At 42.9% G+C, this 20,093-nt stretch overlaps 1 protein-coding gene and 1 pseudogene across 1 annotated transcript in view; both read left to right on the top strand.

Moving 5' to 3' along the window:
- The first annotated feature begins 1,324 nt into the window (after positions 1-1,324).
- On the top strand, positions 1,325-1,476 carry LOC118622026 (annotated as a pseudogene).
- A 4,364-nt stretch (positions 1,477-5,840) lies between these two features.
- Positions 5,841-20,093, top strand: part of AKAP12 (A-kinase anchoring protein 12) — a 95,427-nt gene continuing 81,174 nt past the window's right edge. The window contains exon 1 of the mRNA XM_036249022.1: positions 5,841-6,002. Coding sequence (XP_036104915.1) covers positions 5,841-6,002 — 162 coding nt within the window. The remainder of the gene's footprint in view (positions 6,003-20,093) is intronic.

The following is a 20,093-nucleotide window of genomic DNA, read 5'->3' on the forward strand; positions in this document are numbered from 1 at the left end:
TTTCTCTGTCTTTCTTTCTTCCCTCCCTCCCTCCCTCCCTCCCTCCCTCCCTCCCTCCCTCTCTCTTTAAAAATCAGTGGAAAATAATATCCTCGGGTTAGGATTAACAATAACAAAATTTTGCCCTGGCTGGTTTGGCTCATCAGTTAGAACGTCGGCCTGCGGTCCAGAGAGACCCGGGTTCGGTTCCCGCTAAGGGCATGTACCTCGGTTGCAGTTTGTCCCCGGCCCTGGTTGGGTCGCGTGGGTGGCAACCACTTGATGTGTCCCTTTCACGTCAATGTTTCTCTCTCTCTCTTCCTCTCTCTCCCTCCCATTCTATCTGAACAAAAAATGAAAAACAACAACAACAACAACAAAATTTTGTTGAATTAATATGTTAAAATCTATATTTTTAAATGTTAGATACTTACGGGACTCTTTTAGAATTTGTGAAAGGATTTAAAATTCTTAGGATTACCATAACTTGATCTGCCTTGGAGTGTAGAAACCTTCCAGGTACCCTCCAAAAATATGTCCTGAGACATTCTCACTCCATACGGGGAAAATCATTTGCCATATCATTTAAAAAAAATTTTTTAATCCTCACCCGAGGATATATATATATATATTTTTTCCATTTATTGGTAGAGTGGAAGGGAGAAGGAAGGGGAGAGGGAGGAGGGAGAGGGAGAGGGAGAAAGAGAGGAAGACAGAAAGAGGCACATTAACTGGTCGCCTACCGCACGACCCCGACCAGGGCCACAACCAAGGTACATGCCCTTGACTGGAATCAAACCCTCAACTCTTTGGTCCATAGGCCAGTGCTCTAACCGCTGAGCCAAACTCGCTAGGGCCAATTTTTTTTAATTTTTAAAAATTGATTTTAAAGAGAGGAAGAGAGAGAGAAACATCAGTCAATTGCTTCTTGCACACACCCCAACTGGGGATCGAACCTAACACCTTCTGGTGTACAGGGCGATGCTCCAACCAACTGAGCCACACCAGCCAGGGCTCATTTGCCGTATCTTGGGTCCAATCATGAGTAGGTGTAGCAGGCCAACTCTAGAAAAATTTAGAGCCAAAACAATACTGGCTTATTGGTGAATGCATTTCAATTACATTCATTCATTTATTTGTTTGATTATATTTAGACAATCTTGATCAAAGTGGCAGCAGTTATATGAAATTAGTTATCTGTAAATAATTGTTTCTGTAAAGGCTTCCACAGTGGCTGGGAAAATATAATGAAAATGTGTATATATATACAAATGAAAGGATTAACTCCCCTGGTTTATAATCTTAGATTTGAATCAGCAGCAAAATTTAAAAAATTTTTAAGATTAATTTTGTGCAGTGGCAGTATCGTAGCCAATGAGGTTTATCTGAAGTGCGACTATTGCTAATTGAAAATTTTCCCCAATACCCCACCATGACGACTTAAAATATAGTTAGCATTGGCAATTTTTGAAATAAAAAAATTAACTAATTAATTTTTAAAAAGTAAGATTAGCGTACAATTCTATAATATATAATCTGTATATTGTACTGTGTGTTCACCAGTCCAAATCAAGTCACTTTTTCTGTACCGCAGGCCGACGTTCTAACCGCTGAGCCAAACCGGCCAGGGCTCAAGTCACTTTTTAAATCTTTTTTTTTTTAAAGATCTAGAGGAACTTGGCTTGAGACATATGCATATATAAGTAGGAAGTCCTATTGGGTTTTTTATTTGTTTGTTTTTTTGTTTTTTATCCTCACCCGAGGACATTTTTGCATCTATCTTCAGACAGAGCGGGAGGGAGAGAGGAAGGAAGAGAGAGAAACATTGATGTGAGAGATCAACTGGTTGCCACCCACACAACCCCAAATGAGGTCAGGGACAAACTGCAACCGAGGTACATGCCCTTAGCGGGAACCGAACCTGGGACTCTCTGGTCCGCCGGCCGACGCTCTAACTGTTGAGCAAAACTGGCCAGGGCCACCTTTTAAATCTTAATAAATGGAATTGATACACAAATGGCTGGCTTTATAGTTAACTCCAAAGCAGTAAATTCCTTAAAAGCTAGAAGAATAGCATTTGCTATTGTGTATCTGCAGGTGGTTGGGCTTTTTAAAAATATATATTTTATTGGTATTTTAGATACAGAGGAAGGGAGAGGGGGAGAGAGATAAAACAGCACACCCCATAATGGAGATCAAGCCTGCAGCCTGGGCATGTGCCCTGACCAGGAATTGAACCGGCATCCTCTTGGTGAATGGGATGATGCTCAATCCACTGAGCCACACCAGCCAGGCCAGCTGGTTGGCTTTTGAACTTCATTTGTACAATGGCTTTTTCTATAGTTTCTATACAAATGTTGGATTACTAGTTACACATGGCTGAATAATATTGCTAATTCTTCCAGTTGTTTTTTTTTCTTTATAGTTAGTAAATGCAAGAGAGGAAAGCAGGAATTGGATTCTTAGATGACTTAGATATCTTGAGGTAAATAATTGTTTCCAAAAAAGTAGGCTTTTTATTTAGGGAAAACAAAGACGAATAAATGGTAGTTTCAAGAGTAGAGAGTTGACACTTGTAAGTGGCATTGCCTGAAGGCTTTGTAGCTTGAGAATCAATCTGGGGTAGAGTTAAGTGTTGGGTTTTAAATTCTGTTTTAATAATTGTAATTATTATTGCTCTTTCAAGGGGTTGTATTAACTCAGTTGTAAAATGTTTCACATTTATGAATTCATTTAAAACATATTTTAAAATGTTTTGGTATATGACAAGATATCCAGCTGCGACTATAAATTTTATTGGTAAATCTCGTGTGACCTGTCTTTCTGGAGAAGTTAGCATAAAACATACAAGTTCAGCCTGCTATACGGGAAACGAGTATTTGTTTTTGAGAAATCGCAAACTGTTTTTATGAGAATATTAACTCTCACAGGGAAACAACTCTACCACCACTGCCCCAGGGGAGAAGATGTACAGGGGACACCTGCGTCCTGCTGTTTGCAGGAGAAAGGGCTGCTGAGCACGTAGGGTAACTGACAGCCTTGGACTGAGAAGTGGAAAGAGAGAGCAGCTGCCCCATCACTGACACGAATGCAAGCAGTTCTGAAGGAGTCTCCAAAACCTGAGAAAAGAAAATCTTGATGACTTGATTTAGAACCTTGAATGGGAAGCATGTGCTTGGCATATAATAGGCACTCAGTAAATATGTGTTGAAAGAATAGATGAGCGAATGAATGAATGAATACATTTTTTTTTTAAATCCTCCCGGGGACATTTTTTTTGCATTTATCTTCAGATAGAGCAGGAGGGAGAGTGGGAGGAAGAGAGAGAGAGAGAGAGACATCGATGTGAGAGAGAGACATCGAATGGTTGCCACTCATATGACCCCAACAGGGGTGGGGACGAACCACAACCAAGGTATGTGCCTTAGTAGGAACCGAACCCAGGACTCTCTGGTCCACAGGTCAACATTCTAATCGTTGAGCCAAACCGGCCAGGGCTGAATGAACACATTTTGTAATGTTCTGAAGCGCTAATAGAAAATCCAAAAAGGTTGGGACATCTCATTGCTGGGGATAGTAAATAACATAACCAGTCTTCTTAACAAAAACAATTCAACAAAGAGTAACTTCCATGTACAGTACGTTGGAAAAGATTCTTTGGTCAGGTCAGAAACCAAAGATAGTTGAGTGTGCGTGTGTGAATCTACAAAGAAGACTGCTATTCTTAACACCTTATCATGGAGCTGTTTTATGCAGAAAAGGGAGTACTAGAATGTGCATATTTAAAAAAAATAAGACTTTGCTTTAAAAAATTAGAACACAAGCATTTTCATAGCCTGAAAAATAAATGTGAGTCAAGTAGTTGCTACTCTAAGCAAACACTGGTGTTGTCTTCCTCAGATGTGAGTTGTATACTGTTGGCTTGAAATCTTTGACCTTGCAATCTGTAAAGGCTAGGAGATGTGAAAAGCTTTGTTAAGAATTTCCCAAGAACGGAATAAATGTAATCTCAGAGAATGGGAAATTTGATAGTATTTGTACCACTTACTGATACATTTTCAGATGTGCTGAGTTAATCATTCTCAAATAGGCTTTAACAGTGTATTTAGCTCTTAATATCCTAGCTGAGGTCTAAATGCAGCTTTTCACTAACAACCCTGAGAAGAGAGAACCCAATGGAAGCTTCCTAGAGAAGGAGAGTCAAATGTTGTGTAGTGGCTCAGTGTGGGACAATGCCATCTGCCAGTTGTGAAACCTTGAGCACCTGATTTAATTTCTCTGAGCCTACTTTCTCCCACTCCACTGATAAAATTAGAATAATAGGACCTATTTTACAGGGTGGTTGTTTTAAGCATTAAATGTGATCATATACACAAAGTGCTTTGTATAGTGCCTGGTACAGAATAAATAATGTTTCCTAAATAGTCAAAATTTAGGTTGAAATGAGTGAGATGCTTAAAAATGCTGAAAACCAACCATCTGGCAAACATACTGCTTCTTAAGGGGTAACATTCCAGAGAAAGTGGTCCTTATGGACTCCTTCAAATAAAAATGGTAGATTCAGAAAAATTTAATCTGGATAACTAACACACGATTAATTAGGCACGAACTATTCTAATACTAAACTGCTTACATCAACTCTGCTGAACTGTATTAAATCTAGATATGGGATATTTATCTGGCACTTAATGTCAATATTCCAACTATTTGCGACAACTAAGGCACTTCATTTGTCAGTGGAAACGGAGACAATTCTTCTAGCAGCCCCACCATCTTCATGCTTATGTCAAATAATCCGGCAAAAATTTTAAGGCAGTTCAAATATTTATTGACTGCCTGCTCTATTCGTACAACAAACACTATATGCAAAAGTATGAAGGGAGAGAAAGCAAGCCACTGAGGCTGCTATAATTTAGAGCCTTTATCTGTGGCGAATACCGATGGAGGTGAACAGATCTATCCCATCATGTTCCAGCATGGCGCAGGCAGAGGAGCCTGGACCTCCAGCCTCAGGCTCTCATTTCCAGTCACCAGTCTCATTTCCCCAAATTCCCCAGGGAAGGAGGGCGGCCAGTGCTGCTGATGACATCGCCTGACATCACTGTTCCGGATCGCAGGAGAGCGTGCGGCCTCCTGGCCCACCTCATCCGTGGCCTGACTGCATTCACCTCTCGGCTCCCCGCTCCGACCACGTGAGATGTCCTAATATGGTCCGACTACGGCGGAGCCAAGGAGCGCTTGCCTTTCCCCTGATCCTGGGGGGAGGCAGGAACAGCCTTTAGAGTCGCACACGGTCTGAAGGGAAGCAAATGGGGCGTTGGGTTCGGTTCTGGGCGAGTTGAAAGTCAGCGGCACAGAAGCTCCTGCCTGGGTATCTATCATTTAACAATCCCCGGCGAATCCAATCTCCCCAGAGGCTTTCAGCTGTCCCCCCTTTCTCACTCTGCGCTCCCCGTCGGCAATCCCGGGTCGTCCCCTAGCTCTGGTCCCCGTTTCTAAAGGGGAGGCGCCCTGTGGCTGCTCGCGGGGACCTCGGCTGGCGACCCTCGCTGCGCCCTGGGTCCTAGCAGCCAGGGGGAGATGCTGCTGCAAGGCGTGTCTGGGCTGTGCTCATGTGATGAAGCGAGGGAAAAACAAGGGGGAGGAGGAGGCGAAGAGGTGGCTCATTTTTTTTTTTTTTTCTTTTAAGGAGTTTGCCGCGAGCGCGTCTCCTTCATTCGCAGTCCGGGCGCGTTCGGAGGAGGAGCGGGAGGAAGGCGCTGTTGGGACCGCGCGGCGCTCGGCTCCTCGCTCTGCCCGCGTGCCTGCGATTGGGGAGCGCGTAACCCGGCGGCTGGGCGCGGGAGAACCGCAGAGAAGCCATGGGTGCGGGGAGCTCCACGGAGCAGCGGAGCCCGGAGCAGCCGGAGGCGGGGAGCGGGACGCCGGCCGAGCCTGAGCCCAGCGGCAGCAGCCCCGCGGCGGCGGCGGAGCCGGGAGCTCCGGCGGACTCGGCCATCGCGGCCGCGGACCCTGCCACCAAGGTACGCGAGCGCCGAGCCACCTGCCGCGGGAGGCGGGGATGGGGGGATCCGCCTGATTTCTGCCTGCGACAACTTCCCGACCCGTCCAGCCCAAGTGCAAACTCGGGGCGCACGAACCCCTCTTTTTAGTTTGTTTTGTTTCTGTTTTTTTGCGCCGGGGCGGGACCAGAGCCGCAGCGAGCGCGGCAGGGGGCTCGCATCTTTGTCGCGGGTCTCCAGGGCAGGCGACTGCGCCATCCGCAGTCATAAAACCCTGCCCCCGCGCGCCGCCAGCAGCCTCTCCCCACAACCTTCCGGTGGTGGCGACCCAACCCAAGACGCCTGGGCTGCGTGGGGGAGTCCGCGGAGAACTGACCCCGGGCCCAGAGTCTTGGGCCCCCCGCCCCACTTCTCCCAGATACGTAAAGTCAGCTGCTTGGCCAGGAACCGAGTTGCAGCCTGGCGAACGGGCCGCCCAGGGGTTCCCCGCCGCGTGCCTGGAGCGACCTGGGTTTGGTACCCAGTCCTGCAGCAGCGGCCGGAGCAGACAACGCCTTCCTGATGCAGAGAAAGCCTGGGGTGTAGCTCGCTTGGAGCCAAAGAAAACCTGGGCAGACGCTGCATTTCCAAACGGAATGTCAGGCTTCGCAGACAAGGCAGCGTCTTCCTTTTCGCTCCCTGCATTGCCTGTGGACTCAGTTGGATGAACACACCCTGGAGCAGTAGTTAGAAGTTCTCAAAGGATGCGGTCAGGCATAAGCAAAGCATGCCTTGTACTCTTGTCTAAGGAGGCAGTGCTGAACCGGCTAGGAAATTTGCATTTCATAGTCCTAAGTCGTCAAGGCTGAAATATATATTCTTGGCCACTACAACAAACAAGTTCGTACTTGTTCCCATCATTGGATTTTAGATTTATTTTCCAGCATATGCATTCATTAGCAAAGCTTCACCCATCCTGTTGTGTGATATCCTTATAGGAAGACCGTACTTAATGTTACAAAAACAAACAAACCCCCAAACCCACTTGTCAAATTTGAGGGTACAGCTTACATGAGGACCTTTAAGAGTTGTCTCAGGGGATATAGATGTTTAGTATATGTTTTTATAGAGGAAAAAAAAGCTGAAGTCTAGGTAAATTTCACAGAACTATGGCCTCATTGTCGCTCTTTGGCTGCCCCAGTCTAGTTTGGGTTGACACTGCTCTTAATAGCTAGATTACCTTCAGTCTTTAACTTACAACTCCTTGTAAGTTACAATTCCATGGTCCCTACAGCTGTAGATACTAACAAGTACTAACTGCCTGGTATATCTAGATGTTCTAAGAGGTGCCTAAGCCTTGGGCCTAAGGAATGTATTGTCCTTTTGAGATCTGAGTCACATTTTAATACTTACTGTACATCACTTTTTAATGCCAACTACTGTCAAATGGTTGCATAACCAGTATTTAGAGTCTAGTAATGAAAGTAATTTTAATATGTAATTGCCAAAGCTTTCAATCAGGTTCATTGTTTCCTTGGCTTTTACTACTTCTCAGGTTCTCTTACTAGCAGTTCACACTGAAATACGGTACTTACCCGTTCCCAATAAACTCAAATTTGTTCATTTAAAAATATTCCTTCCATTTTTAAGTTCTCTCCTCTTTATATCTTTCTTCCAGGATCTTATTCTTCTCCCTCTTTCCTGGTCACCACCATCTTGAAACGGCCAAACCATGTCCTTTAAAGAACGACTTAAATGACATCAGAATATCACTAAACTTTTTGGCGTTCTGCCCAGTTATCAATTTGGAGGCAATCAATACACTTATATGTATCCTTGGAAAATGTGTAGTTTTTCATTTCAATTAGCAAAATTTATTTTTCAGGTTTTGAAGACCTGAGTCTTTTCAAAAGCACTCTCTAATTAAGAATGACTCAGCACATGACTCTTGTCTCCCCTCTTCACCCCTTAAGCTCCAGTTCCTGACCTCTGAGTAATTCCATCTGCCATTCTAGGCTCTCACACTACCGTGGATCCTTCTTTCTAGCAGTTTCCATATTTGTGGGTTTAGTGACTGGACTACTAAGTGTTTTTCTAGCTATGCTGCATGTTCCACAAGGACAGGAACCATGTCTGTTGTTTGTAACAGTATTTCTAGGTGTTAGCACATAGTAGGCTCTTAGCACATAGTAGGCTCTCGAGAAGGGATGGTACTGGCTCCCTGGTTTGATTGGAGACTATCAAGTTGGGCAATACTCTGGCCCATCTAATTTTTCTACAATTTAACTTTTGACCTTCTCATCAAGATCCATCTCATGTATCAGACAGTGATTAAGTCAAGTCAGTCTGTTTGGTTATTAATAGATTTAGTAAATATTTTGGCAAAAATTCAGATTTGAGGACTGGTTTCTATTTCTCTAGAAAGTGGCATGTTAGGCAATTTTAAATTGCCTTTAATTACAAATAGACAAATATATTAACCACAAATATGCAAGTAGCTTAAATGAGACCACTTCAATGCATTGAATTAATTATGAATTACATCTTGAACTTTCTTGTTTGGGTCTGTGGACATTTGGGCAGGTTTAGATGAATACATCATTCTCTTCCCACAAGTAGAATGCTGGTGATTTACTAAAGGCTTAGTAGATTTTTTCCCCGTCTAAATGATATTTATATCATATGTAAACTGCCTACTTAGCAATCCAGCTTACTTTCCTTTTTCCTGCTAGTTTCAGTTACCAGTTACTTACTGAGTAAGTGCTCACACATCAAAAGATGTTGTGCCCTGGCCGGTTTGGCTCAGTGGTTAGAGCATCGGCCTGCGGTCCAGAGAGACTTGGGTTCGGTTCCCCCTAAGGGCACCTACCTAGGTTGTAGTTTGTCCCTGGCCCTGGTTGGGTCATGTGGGTGGCAACCAGTTGATGTGTCCCTTTCACGTCGATATTTCTCTCTCTCTCCCTCCCACTCTATCTGAACAAAAAATGAAAAAATGTCCTCGGGTGAGGATTAAAAAAGAAAAGAAAAGATGTACTAATTGTTATTAGGCCTATCAGGTCAAACTTGATTACTCAAGCCTGACATGTAGATGCACTGAGGCAGAAGTCTTGGTTTTATCTGTGGTATTTTTCAATAAATTGGGAGGAGTCTTATTTTACAGTCAATCTTTTACAGTCATAATCTGTAAGTTATGGGAGAAAATGGCTTGATCAGTTATTTTCCAGGTTTAATTTTGAGACTTGGCTATTTTGGCCGCTGCCAAACACAAGTAGTAAATAAAGCCTTGTGTTAATCCTCAATTGTCTGTTTTAAAAATTTGTCTTCAAAGAGTGTTTTAAATCAGGTGGCAATAAAAAGTGGGGTTTATTGGATCAGAATGGCAAATTTGCTTCCATGACTCTGGCAAATCTTGATTCCGGAGCGAAGCTCTAGGCTAAGTCTGTACAATCATAATCCTCTAAATTAGCCTTTCTGCATTTTCTGCTTCATCAATGACTTCAGAAGTAGAAATGGAACAGTGGTCAGCTGTAACAGTGTGAGACCAATGTCCCTGGCAGGTGGGAAGATAGGGACTGCTGTCCGTTGTTCAAGTTGTGGTTACATTTGATTATAAGAGCTGAATCACCAAAACATAAACATGTACTTCAATAGAAGAATCCATTATCTGATTAGCAGATTGAAGGATGTCTTTGCTTTTCCTGCATTAAGTCAGACAATGGAGTTGACTAAAAGCATTTCATAATTCCTCTTCCAGCCTAAGGTAGTATGCTTTCTCTCACTTGCCCTCTGTTTACAAGATGGGAATGGAGATTGAAGACGGCCTTAATGGGATTACATCACCAGTTTTACACTAAAAGGGCCAGAATTTAAGATGATTAGAGGAGAATTATGTTTGTTAGTAGAGTGGTATTTTTATGTGTGTGGCTACCTGTATTGTGGATTTCCCCCCAGATTATAAAGGGTGCTATATCTGATTAGAACACAGCCCAAAAATTGACCATGTGGATGTGAGGATGGTTATTTAGGATAGCAGTAGGCTGTGGGGACGGCAGGGCCTTCCCTTGGATTTATTACAGCCTTTTAGGCCGGTGGATGTATGAGATCAGTGGAGATTTCCACTTGGAACACATCCCTCTGTGAGGCACGGGCCTCAGAGCTGCACCCTTTTGAATTCATTTGGATCGACTAAGCTCTGTGCCTGTATAGCTGTGAACTGATACTGTAAGGATCATTCTAGTTTGGTATCTTATAGGATAATTAATAAAATGGAAATAAAATGTATTTTGAAAGGTACGATAGCATTGTTTTTTTCTTCATCAGCTTTAACATATATTCAGTGTTGTAGGACACTAATGAAAATCAAACTAAATAGTGCTTATCCTTGACCTCTATAATTCTATAAGCTGTAGTCATTCATGAAGTGAGAAATTAGAATTAATAGCACTCCGCATTCTGAGAAAAATATAGTCAGTACTTTTAGCTAATGAATAAACCCTAAATATCCTCAAACTCAATTCTTAGTTTTTTTATAATTTGGAATAACTTTGGTGTTAACATATTACACTGAAAAAAATATGAAGAAAAAAAAAAAGCTGGGTTTGGAAGGAGAAGCACTGTGTGTAAGTGTATTTCAATAAATTCTTGAAAAATCTATACTTATAATTATTTGGCTTGTCTTATTAGATTTTGGGCCATTTTCCTACAAATTAGCACTGTATTAGAGAATGTAAGGGTAGGATTTTGTACCTATGGTCATCCTTTTGTGTTCTGCTCATTAGTACATCTAATAAGAGGATTGGGATGAAGATATTAATAATTTAATAATTTCAATCATACGTGCCTTTGTATTTATCATGAATAATTAAGTTTTCTTATTTAAAGCTGACCATAGATCTGACATCATGTTGGAATTGTAAAGGCTTTTCAAGATGATCAAAAGCATTTGTTTACTTTGATAAAAATGCGTTTTATTTAAAGGCATTGCATAACAAGATTCGTTTAATGTTTATGTTTCTAAAAATGTTAATGGTTGAGAAACTCAGTCCGTAGAGTGTGGTAAAAAGTGAAAGTCACCTGTTCTTTTCCACCCCTCAACTACTCACTGTTTGAAATCAGTGTTGGTGGTTTCTTGCTTATTCTTTCAAAAACTTTATGCAAGGGTGAAGATATAAATAAAAATAGTCCCATTTTTAACAAATAAGATCATATTATATGTATTCTTCTACTTTAGGTTTTGGGTATTTTTTTCATGTCAGGATGTAAAGATCTACCCGTATTATTATTATTTCTTTTATATTCCTCTACCCATATTCTTAATAACTACATACATACATTTCTCCTTTGTGAGCTAAAGTACCATAATGATTTCACCAACCCCCTGTGTTTATATTTATATTTTCCTGGTCTTTCGCTATATTAAGTTGACACGAGGAATATCCTCGTTCAGATGTCTTTGTATATGTGCAAATGTATCTTGAGGGTAGATTTCTGAAATGGAATTGCTGGATCAGCAGATTTAGATCACTTAAAATTTTTTTTTTCTTTTATCCTTACCCGAGGACATTTTTCCATTTTTTGTTCAGACAGAGTGGGAGAGAGAGGAAGAGAGAGAGAGAAACATCGACGTGAAAGGGACACATCGGAAAAAAATAAAATAAAAAAATAAAGGGACACATCAAGTGGCTGCCACCCGCACGACCCAACCAGGGCTGGGGACAGACTGCAACCAAGGTACGTGCCCTTAGCGGGAACCGAACCTGGGTCTCTCTGGACCGCAGGCTGACCCTCAGACCGCTGAGCCAAACTGGCCAGGGCTAGATCACTTTAAATTTTGATAGCCCTTGCTAAATGTCTTTCCAAACAGATTCTTCACTTTGCATCCCTACTCTGTGTAGGTCAGCACTGCTTTCTAAAGCCTTTGCTCAGTGGATCGCAGATTTTCTGGCCCGTCTGTACCTCAGTTGGCACCTGAATTTCCTGGTTGCATTTTCAATCATGAGGTTGAGTGCCTTGTCATTCATGAACTGGGCTAGCCTTCAGAGCATTAAATAAAGGCTATGGTTTATTTTACGGTTAATTAATTTTGTAAAGACCTTTTCTCCCCCCAGAATTTACTTAAAATAGGGGAAAAGCAAGTTTAAGAGCAAAAAGGCAGCCGAGGGACTGCTCTTCTTTACTTCATTTTCTTCCCAAATTAGTAAACTGTCTTTAATTTTATTTACTTAGACAATGACCTACTTCTTAGACTATCAATTGAAAACTTTTCCCTCTGGGAACAATCTAAAATCTAGTTGCCAGAAATGTCTTCATACTTCTGATCCATGAAATGCTGGAAACGGATTGGGGGCTGCAGAGACCCCCTCCCCTGGGCTTCGTCCGAGCCGTTCTGTTAACCAGTGGTAGTCTGGCTCGCTTAACCGGAATGCGTGTTTCCCCAGGAAAACGTAGGTGTTCAAAGCTCTGGAAACTTCAGGATCTTCCATAGGATCTTTCCCAGACACTGTTGCTTCTCTCTTTTTTTTTATCCTTACCCAGGGACTTTTTTTTTTTTTTTGCATTTATCTTCAGATAGAGTGGGAGGGAGAGAGGGAGGAAGAGAGAGAGAGAAACATCAATGCGAGAGAAACACATCGAGTGGCTGCCACCCACACAACCCCAACTGGGGCCGGGGACAAACTGCAACCGAGGTACGTGCCCTTAGCAGGAACTAAACCCAGGACTCTCTCGTCTGTGGGCCGACGCTCTAACCACTGAGCCAAACCCTCCAGGGCTGTTGCTTCTCTTAATACAAATATTCATTCAAGGTCAAAAGTTTTTGTCTTCCCTACAGTTTCTCCATGTAATTTCATTCTGTTTAACCTTAACCAGCTATAATAAAATGTCAGTTTTATGTTTGATTAGTAAATGAGACAAACCACAATTTAAGAAGGGGCGATCACTACAACGCATGGGCTGGTCTGTTTGTTTTATGCAGACATGGCAAACGGTTGGAGCTTTGAGAGATTATGTTTTCCCTGGTTCCCGAACCTGGTTGTACAATTGAATCACCTGGGGATCTTTTGAAAGACACCCCGGACCCATTCTAGGTTGAGTCAGAAAGCCTGGCAGTTGTAGGTCTGAGATTCTGTCGCCTTAATGCTCTCTGGTATCCTGCTTTGCCTGGAATGGCCACCAACTGTCTTAAGAAAGGGATGTAGGGTGTCAGGGCTGATGGAGGACCAGGGCTGGGTGGTCCAGGCCCAGGTGAAGGCAGTACAGACTGATTGAGGTTGAAGCTAGTGTGGGTGGGAGGGAGGGTTTCAGATGATGTTGGAAGAGCTCTTAGGTATTTCCTTTCTCACATCTTGAAGAGAAAATAAAGGAAAATATTTCTGCTACACAATTCCATTCCTTTATTCCTGTATTGAAACGAGTGTGCTCTTAGTAGAGGCTTGTCTAAAAAGATTGTGCTGTTCAAGGTGAATAGGGGTTGAATCCAGTGCTATTACCCTTCCTCAGCAAGAAGCAGCTACTTGTCAGTGTTGGCGGTTTTTTGTTCCCACCTGACTGCCTTTTAAACCTTTTTCTTCACTGATTAATTGTAAACTTCCTTTGTGCTAGGTAAGTAGACAGTAGCCAAGGGCTTACTTTATGGCCTTTGGCTGCTCCAAAAATCTGTGATGAAATCTTAAGACTAACTAAGTCCTTGCAGGTCAGAGTAGGGTCTGGCTTTCCCCACCGCTTATCACTATTCACTCTCTTTTTTTTTGTTATCCTCACCCGAGGACATTTTTCCATTTTTTGTTCAGATAGAGTGGGAGGGGGAGAGAGGAAGAGAGAGAGAGAAACATCGACGTGAAAGGGACACATCGAGTGGCTGCCACCCGCACGACCAACCAGGGCCGGGGACAAATTGCAACCGAGGTACGTGCCCTTAGCGGAAACCGAACCCGAATCTCTGGACTGCAGGCTGATGCTCTAACCACGGAGCAAAACTGGCCAGGGCTCACTATTCACTCTTGATTCCATAAACATTTCTTTAGTAGTGTCTGTGCTCCAAGAACTGTGCTAGGGATTGTGGAGACGAAGAGTGAACTCCTGAGCTCAGTCCTAAAATATTAGTGTTCTCCTTCCATGTATTTAGCTCTTTGATCCACTAGAAATTTGATGATTTTATGTCTAGAGGGGGAGGTCTAAATTCATTTTCCATACGGTTACCTCTTGTTCTAGTACCACTGGTTTAAATAGCCCTTCCCATTAAAACTCGAGTTTCTATATATGCATGTGTAAATCTGTTTACTGATTTTGTTTTACTTTAAAATTTTTCCCACTGTGATTTTGTACACTAAGTTAAAAGCATTAAGGGAGTGGCTAAAAATCTATTCAATTATAATAGCAAGTCCATGGTTTAAAATACTTTAATATTCTACATCTGAGGTGTTATCCTGGTCTTGCATGCTAAGTTTACATATGCATAAATGTAAAAAAGTGGGAAGCAGGTGTTATCTTATAAACTTAATTTGTTCTCTTGGTATGTAATAACATTATACATCAAAAACAGTCAATTAAGTGTCTCCTAACCAGTTACCACATGAAAGGCATAGATGCATTGAGATGCTTTGAGAGAGAAGGAAACCAGACCACGTAGCATAATCCCTGCGCACCTCATGATCTAGGTGAGTTGATAGGGTCCCGCTAGAGGAAATAGTCATTAACAAAGATTGAAATAAGTTGGAGGGACAATAGAAAAATTACCATTAGTTGGTACTGTCTACTCAGTGAATTGTCCAAATAACCGCTATAGAAAGAACATTTGAGAAAGTGTTGTGGGCAGATAAAAAGCCATTAGTTGGGAGGCCAGAAAATACATGACACATTAAGGGACTGAGTGATTGTAAGGGAACAGTGGAAAGAGGATGATAAATGGAGTTGCAGGCAGTCATTGTAAGAGCCACACAGGCAACAGAGAGCCGGTGAAGGCTCTTGATAGAAAACAATGCAAGCGAAGTGCCCTGCTGGTGTGGCTCAGTGGATTGAGTGTGGTCCCATGGACTGAGAGATCCCAGTTTGATTCCCAGCCAGGGCACATGCCCAGGTTGCAGTTTCTATCCCCAGTAGGGGGCGTGCAGGAGGCACCTGATCCATGTTTTCTCTCTCCCATAGATGTTTCTCTCTCTTTTTTCCTTTCCTCTTTCTCTAAATAGATCAACAAAAAACATATTTTAGTCCTGGCTGGTTTGGCTCAGCGGTCAAAGTGTCGGCCTGCAGTCCAGAGAGACCTGGGTTCGGTTCCGCTAAGGGCACGTACCTCAGTTGCAGTTTATCCTCGGCCCTGGTTGGGTTGTGTGAGTGGCAGCCACTCCATGTGTCCCTTTCATGTCGATGTTTCTCTCTCTCCTCTCTCCCTCCCACTCTATCTAAAGATAAATGAGGAAAAAATATCCTTGGATGAGGATTTAATAATTTATTTTTTTTATCCTCACCCGAGGACATTTTTCCACCTTTTGTTCAGACAGAGTGGGAGGGAGAGAGAGGAACAGAGAGAGAGAAACATTGACGGGAAAGGGAAACATCGAGTGGCCACCTCCCGCATGACCCAACCAGGACCGGGGACAAACTGCAACCGAGGCATGTGTCCTTAGCAGGAACTGAACCCGGGCCCCCCTGGACCAAAGGCCGATGCTCCAACCGCTGAGCCAAACCGGCCAGGGCTTGGATGAGGATTTAAAAAAAAAAAAAAAAAGGAAACAATGCAAAGATGCAGAACTGCCACCGAGCGGCTGGTGATCAGCTCAAGCAAGATCTGGAGGACATCTGCTGGAGGGTGGGGGGATGTGGGACCGGAGTGGGTGATTTGAGGGAGGCGTGTCAGCGAACATTTCCACAAGGCGGTAGATGTGTGTATCAGATATGAGCAGGGGACAGTGGAATTGGGGGCAGGGAATATACACTTGGTTTGGGGGCAGTCAGAAATAACAGATTTGCAGACTTGGCTTGGGATACGGAGAACCTCAGTTTCTCCAATAGACAAGAATGTCCTGCTCATGGAGTCGGCTTCAGTTGTGTATTGTTGTGTAACCACTGTGCCAGCAATTTCTCTCTTTTTTGGGGGGGGGTGGGGGGTACGTGCCCCTAGCGGGAACCGAACCCGGGACTCTGGTCTGCAGACTGATGCTGCAACCACCGAGTCAAACCGGCCAGGGCAGCATGGAGAGCATCTCTTGGTAGTAAGCACTTAGGACTTTATAAAAGAAGAGGTTTGCAGCAGACTCTAGGTCAGCAGTTCTCAACCTGTGGGTCACGACCCCTTTGGAGGTCGAACGACCCTTTCACAGGGGTCGCCTAAGACCATCGGAAAATACATATTTCCAATTGCCTTAGGAACCGAGACACTGCGCTTCTATCCGTCTGCAGGCGGGTCCGCCCACATGCAGACACGCCCACATGCAACACGAGGAGCCGAATCGGAGGGTCAGGGCATGAGGAAGGCTGAGACCCGCTGCTCTAGGTAATGACCGAGGGCATCCATGAGCTCAGTCCCATTTCTCTAATAGTGGTCTGTGTGGGAGCAGAGACCACGGGCATCCGGGCCAGTCCAGGCTTGTGGGTGGTGGGTGTGGGGTCACAGAATAAGAGATGATAATACTGAAGGAGCTGTTGATGGCGTCTGTAGAGAAGGTGGAACCAAAAGTGAATATTCATTAAAGATGATAAAACAGACACCAGCGTATTGAACAGCTGTTGCACCGCTGCTCAGCCTGTCTGTCCACCTAAAAATGAAAACCTGAGGGTTGATTTGCGGTTCCCTCCATTTGTCGGCAAAGAAACTAGGTAGCTTGGGGAATGTTTATCTTTATTTATCTCTCTTCTTTGTAATTCTTTCCATCTCCAGTGTCTGCCCTTTGGTCTGTTGTTCAGTGGACGATTTATGGTTTGTTAGTTTTCTTCACGTCAGAGCACATGGTTTCTTATTGAATTGAGCCATTACAGGCTCTGGGTTTTGTCTGCCACGCTATCATTTTCTATTTTCACTCCCTGATATTGACCATCCTTATTGAAGACATGCTTTATTTCACCCTGGATAACTTTCCTGACTCTCTCAAATACTTATTGTTGTGATGCATTCAATAAGATTGTTGAGAGATGTGATGGTTTTTAACCTTTTTAAAAAACACTTTCATTCTGGGTTATAATTTTTCTCTGCACTCTTGTAGAATGCCACTTACGAAACTTTTGTTTGAAATTATCCCTCACTTGGGTACGTGTGCAAAACAGTCTCACCCACAGCAGTAACAGACTGAATGCTATGCAAAGTTCAATTGTAGATGTGGTTACTTTAAATTTACAATTAGCATATACAACTGTATAAATTGGGGGGGGGTAGGATTATAATCTACAGGAAATTGCTAAGAATTAGCCATTCTCTCTGTGATGAATTTTTCTTAATTGTTTCAGAAATGACACGTTTAACCAATATTTAGACATAAGTTCCTGGCTCCTATAGTGTTAATGTAAATATTTAAATGGAAAATTTTTGTTCTTGTTCTGCTCTGTTTTATAGGAATTAAGTTACTGAAAAACAGTGAAGAATGTCACCACTAAGGTTTACCAAAACCAGTCCTGATTATTAAGACCTTTTCTCCAATCTGACGAAAGCTCATGCATAAAATTTAAACAAAAAAATAGTTGACAGTAAGCAAGGAGGCTAAAACCCAGTTGATTAGTTATAATATCTGATTTTTTTTCTTTGTAAAGCCTTTAAGAGTTTACATTAAATTTTATGTCAGTTTTAGATCTTTTTTCATTTTGTTTACAATATACACACTTTGTTTTACTTTGATTAAAATGGAGATTGATTATTTTTTTGAGACTCATTAAAGACACATTATTATCTTTTGAATGTTCAAAAAGTTTTTGTCCTATAATGGAGATTCTGTGGTGACCAAAGAGGACCTGCAAGATTATCTAGAATTGAAACAGTGACAAGAGATTTCAAGTCACTTCTGGAACTGTGCCTGATAAACAGTCCTCCACTGGGGAGGAATGCAAGGAATGCTTAAGTATTCAGGGAAGTAGGTCATGGTTGAAAGTACTACACTTGTCAGAGCAAGTTTCTCAAGCAGTGGCTGTGATCCCCACCCCTGCTTATTACCCAGAGTGCTTTAGTCTTAGGCAAATTAGGTGACTGAATGAACTTTCAGCCTCTAGGAGGACTGCACTGAAAAGTAACATTCCCCAGATGTGCCTGCACTCCCCACGTCAAAAATAAAAAGTTAGGGCTATAGACTGGCGACTAGAAAATCATAGAGGTGATTTATAAGTGTTTTTTTCTTAATTGCATGATCTTGAAATAAAAATTATTTAGAGTAAATAGAAAAAATGGGAGAATTAGAGAGTTCCTTTGAAATGAACTTACTTTTTTTTTTTTGCTGACCATTGTTAAGTATTGCAGGGCACCCACTCAGTTCCCTGTAACTACCTTTGACCTTAGTCACAGCCTGTTGTGGATTTAACAACCTTGAGGAAACCATATTTTGCCATGAGTTGTAGCTAAGTGCTGAGCAAGAGGCACAGACTTGACAAGTCCCAAAGGCAAGGGTGAGAGCACATTCTGGTGTGCCAGGAAAGGAGGCATGGAGGGTGGCCCCCCGAATTCACACGTTGAAACTCGAATCCTTGATATGATGGTATTAGGAGATGGAGCCTTTGGAAGGTGATTAGGTCATGAGGGTACATCCTCATCATGGGGTTAGTGTCCTTCTAAGGAAAGACACAAAATAACTTTTCTTGCCCTGGCCGGTTTGACCCAATGGTTAGAGCGTCGGCCTGCGGACCAAAGAATCCCAGGTTCAATTCCAGCCAAGTGCATGTACCTCGTTTTGGGTTCATCCCCAGCTCTGTTTGGGGTCATGCGGGTGGCAACCAGTCGATGTGTCTCTCTCACATCGATATTTCTCTCTCTCTTTCCCTCCCTCCCACTCTGTCTGAAGATTCATGTAAAAATATTCTCAGGTGAGGATTAAAAAAAAAAAAAAGAAAGAACTTTTCTTATAATCAAGAGAAGGCCTTCGACAAACCAGGAAGAGAGCTCTCACCAGGAGCCAGATCAGTCCTGGAATCCACCAAATGTTGTCTAAGTCACCCAGAGCGTGGTAGTTTGTCATAGCAGCCTGAGCAGGGCATGGCACTTACGGTGAATTTTTGAAGAGTGAGATACTTGAGAGGAAGCAAGAAAATGATACTGCAAATAATATAAAAGTGAGCCTCATTATATTGGGAGAGATACTGAGTACAAAATAGTCTAGGAAAAGTTTTAACTGCAGGACTTTTCAGCACCTTTAAATGCTGGTATTAATTATGCCTCTCTAGAATGGGACATAGTATGCAGTTTGGACCCAAATACAAGGAAGAAACGCCAGGCCAGAGTGGAGAGCACAGTTAGAATCGTGATTGAGAAGCGGAGAGGTGTGTTGTGGCTGTGCGGTGGAGCGTTCTGAACAGTAGGGATGACTTCTCCGTGTGTGTGATTGGCAGGGGGAAGCCAACACTTCATTGCGATCTACATCACATCTGCTGGGATGTAGGTGGGGACTTCAGACTCAACTTGATTTCAAATGTGAGACTGAGAATAATTCTGAGATACTAAGGAAATTTGTTGGTTTTTAAGGGAGGCGGGAGAAGCAAGGAGGTTGGATTTTTGTTTCACTCATATAAAAATGAGTGTACCTAATCTTTTTTTTTTAATCCTCACCCAAGGTTATTTTTACATTTATCTTCAGACAGAGTGGGAGGGAGGGAAGGAGGGAGGGAGGAAGGAAGGGAGGGAGAGAGAAAGAGAGAGAGAGAGAGAGAGAGAGAGAGAGACAGACATCGAAATGAAAGAGACACATTGATTGGTTGCCACCTGCATGACCCCAACCAGGGTCAGAGACTAACTGCAACCCAGGTTATGTGCCCTTGGCCGTAACCAAACCTGGGACTCTTTGGTCCGAAGGCCGATGCTCTAACTGCTGAGCCATACCGGCCGGGGCGTGTACCTAATTTTTGAATTAACCACTTGTAAAGAGAATCTTACTCTCTGGTTAAAATGAGAAAAGAAGGAATATGTCCCAGCTTCTATATGTATATTGTTTGAGAAATGCCTCACACCACCCT

This window comes from Molossus molossus, unplaced genomic scaffold (assembly GCF_014108415.1).
Source record: "Molossus molossus isolate mMolMol1 unplaced genomic scaffold, mMolMol1.p scaffold_m16_p_8, whole genome shotgun sequence".
NCBI lineage: Eukaryota > Metazoa > Chordata > Mammalia > Chiroptera > Molossidae > Molossus > Molossus molossus.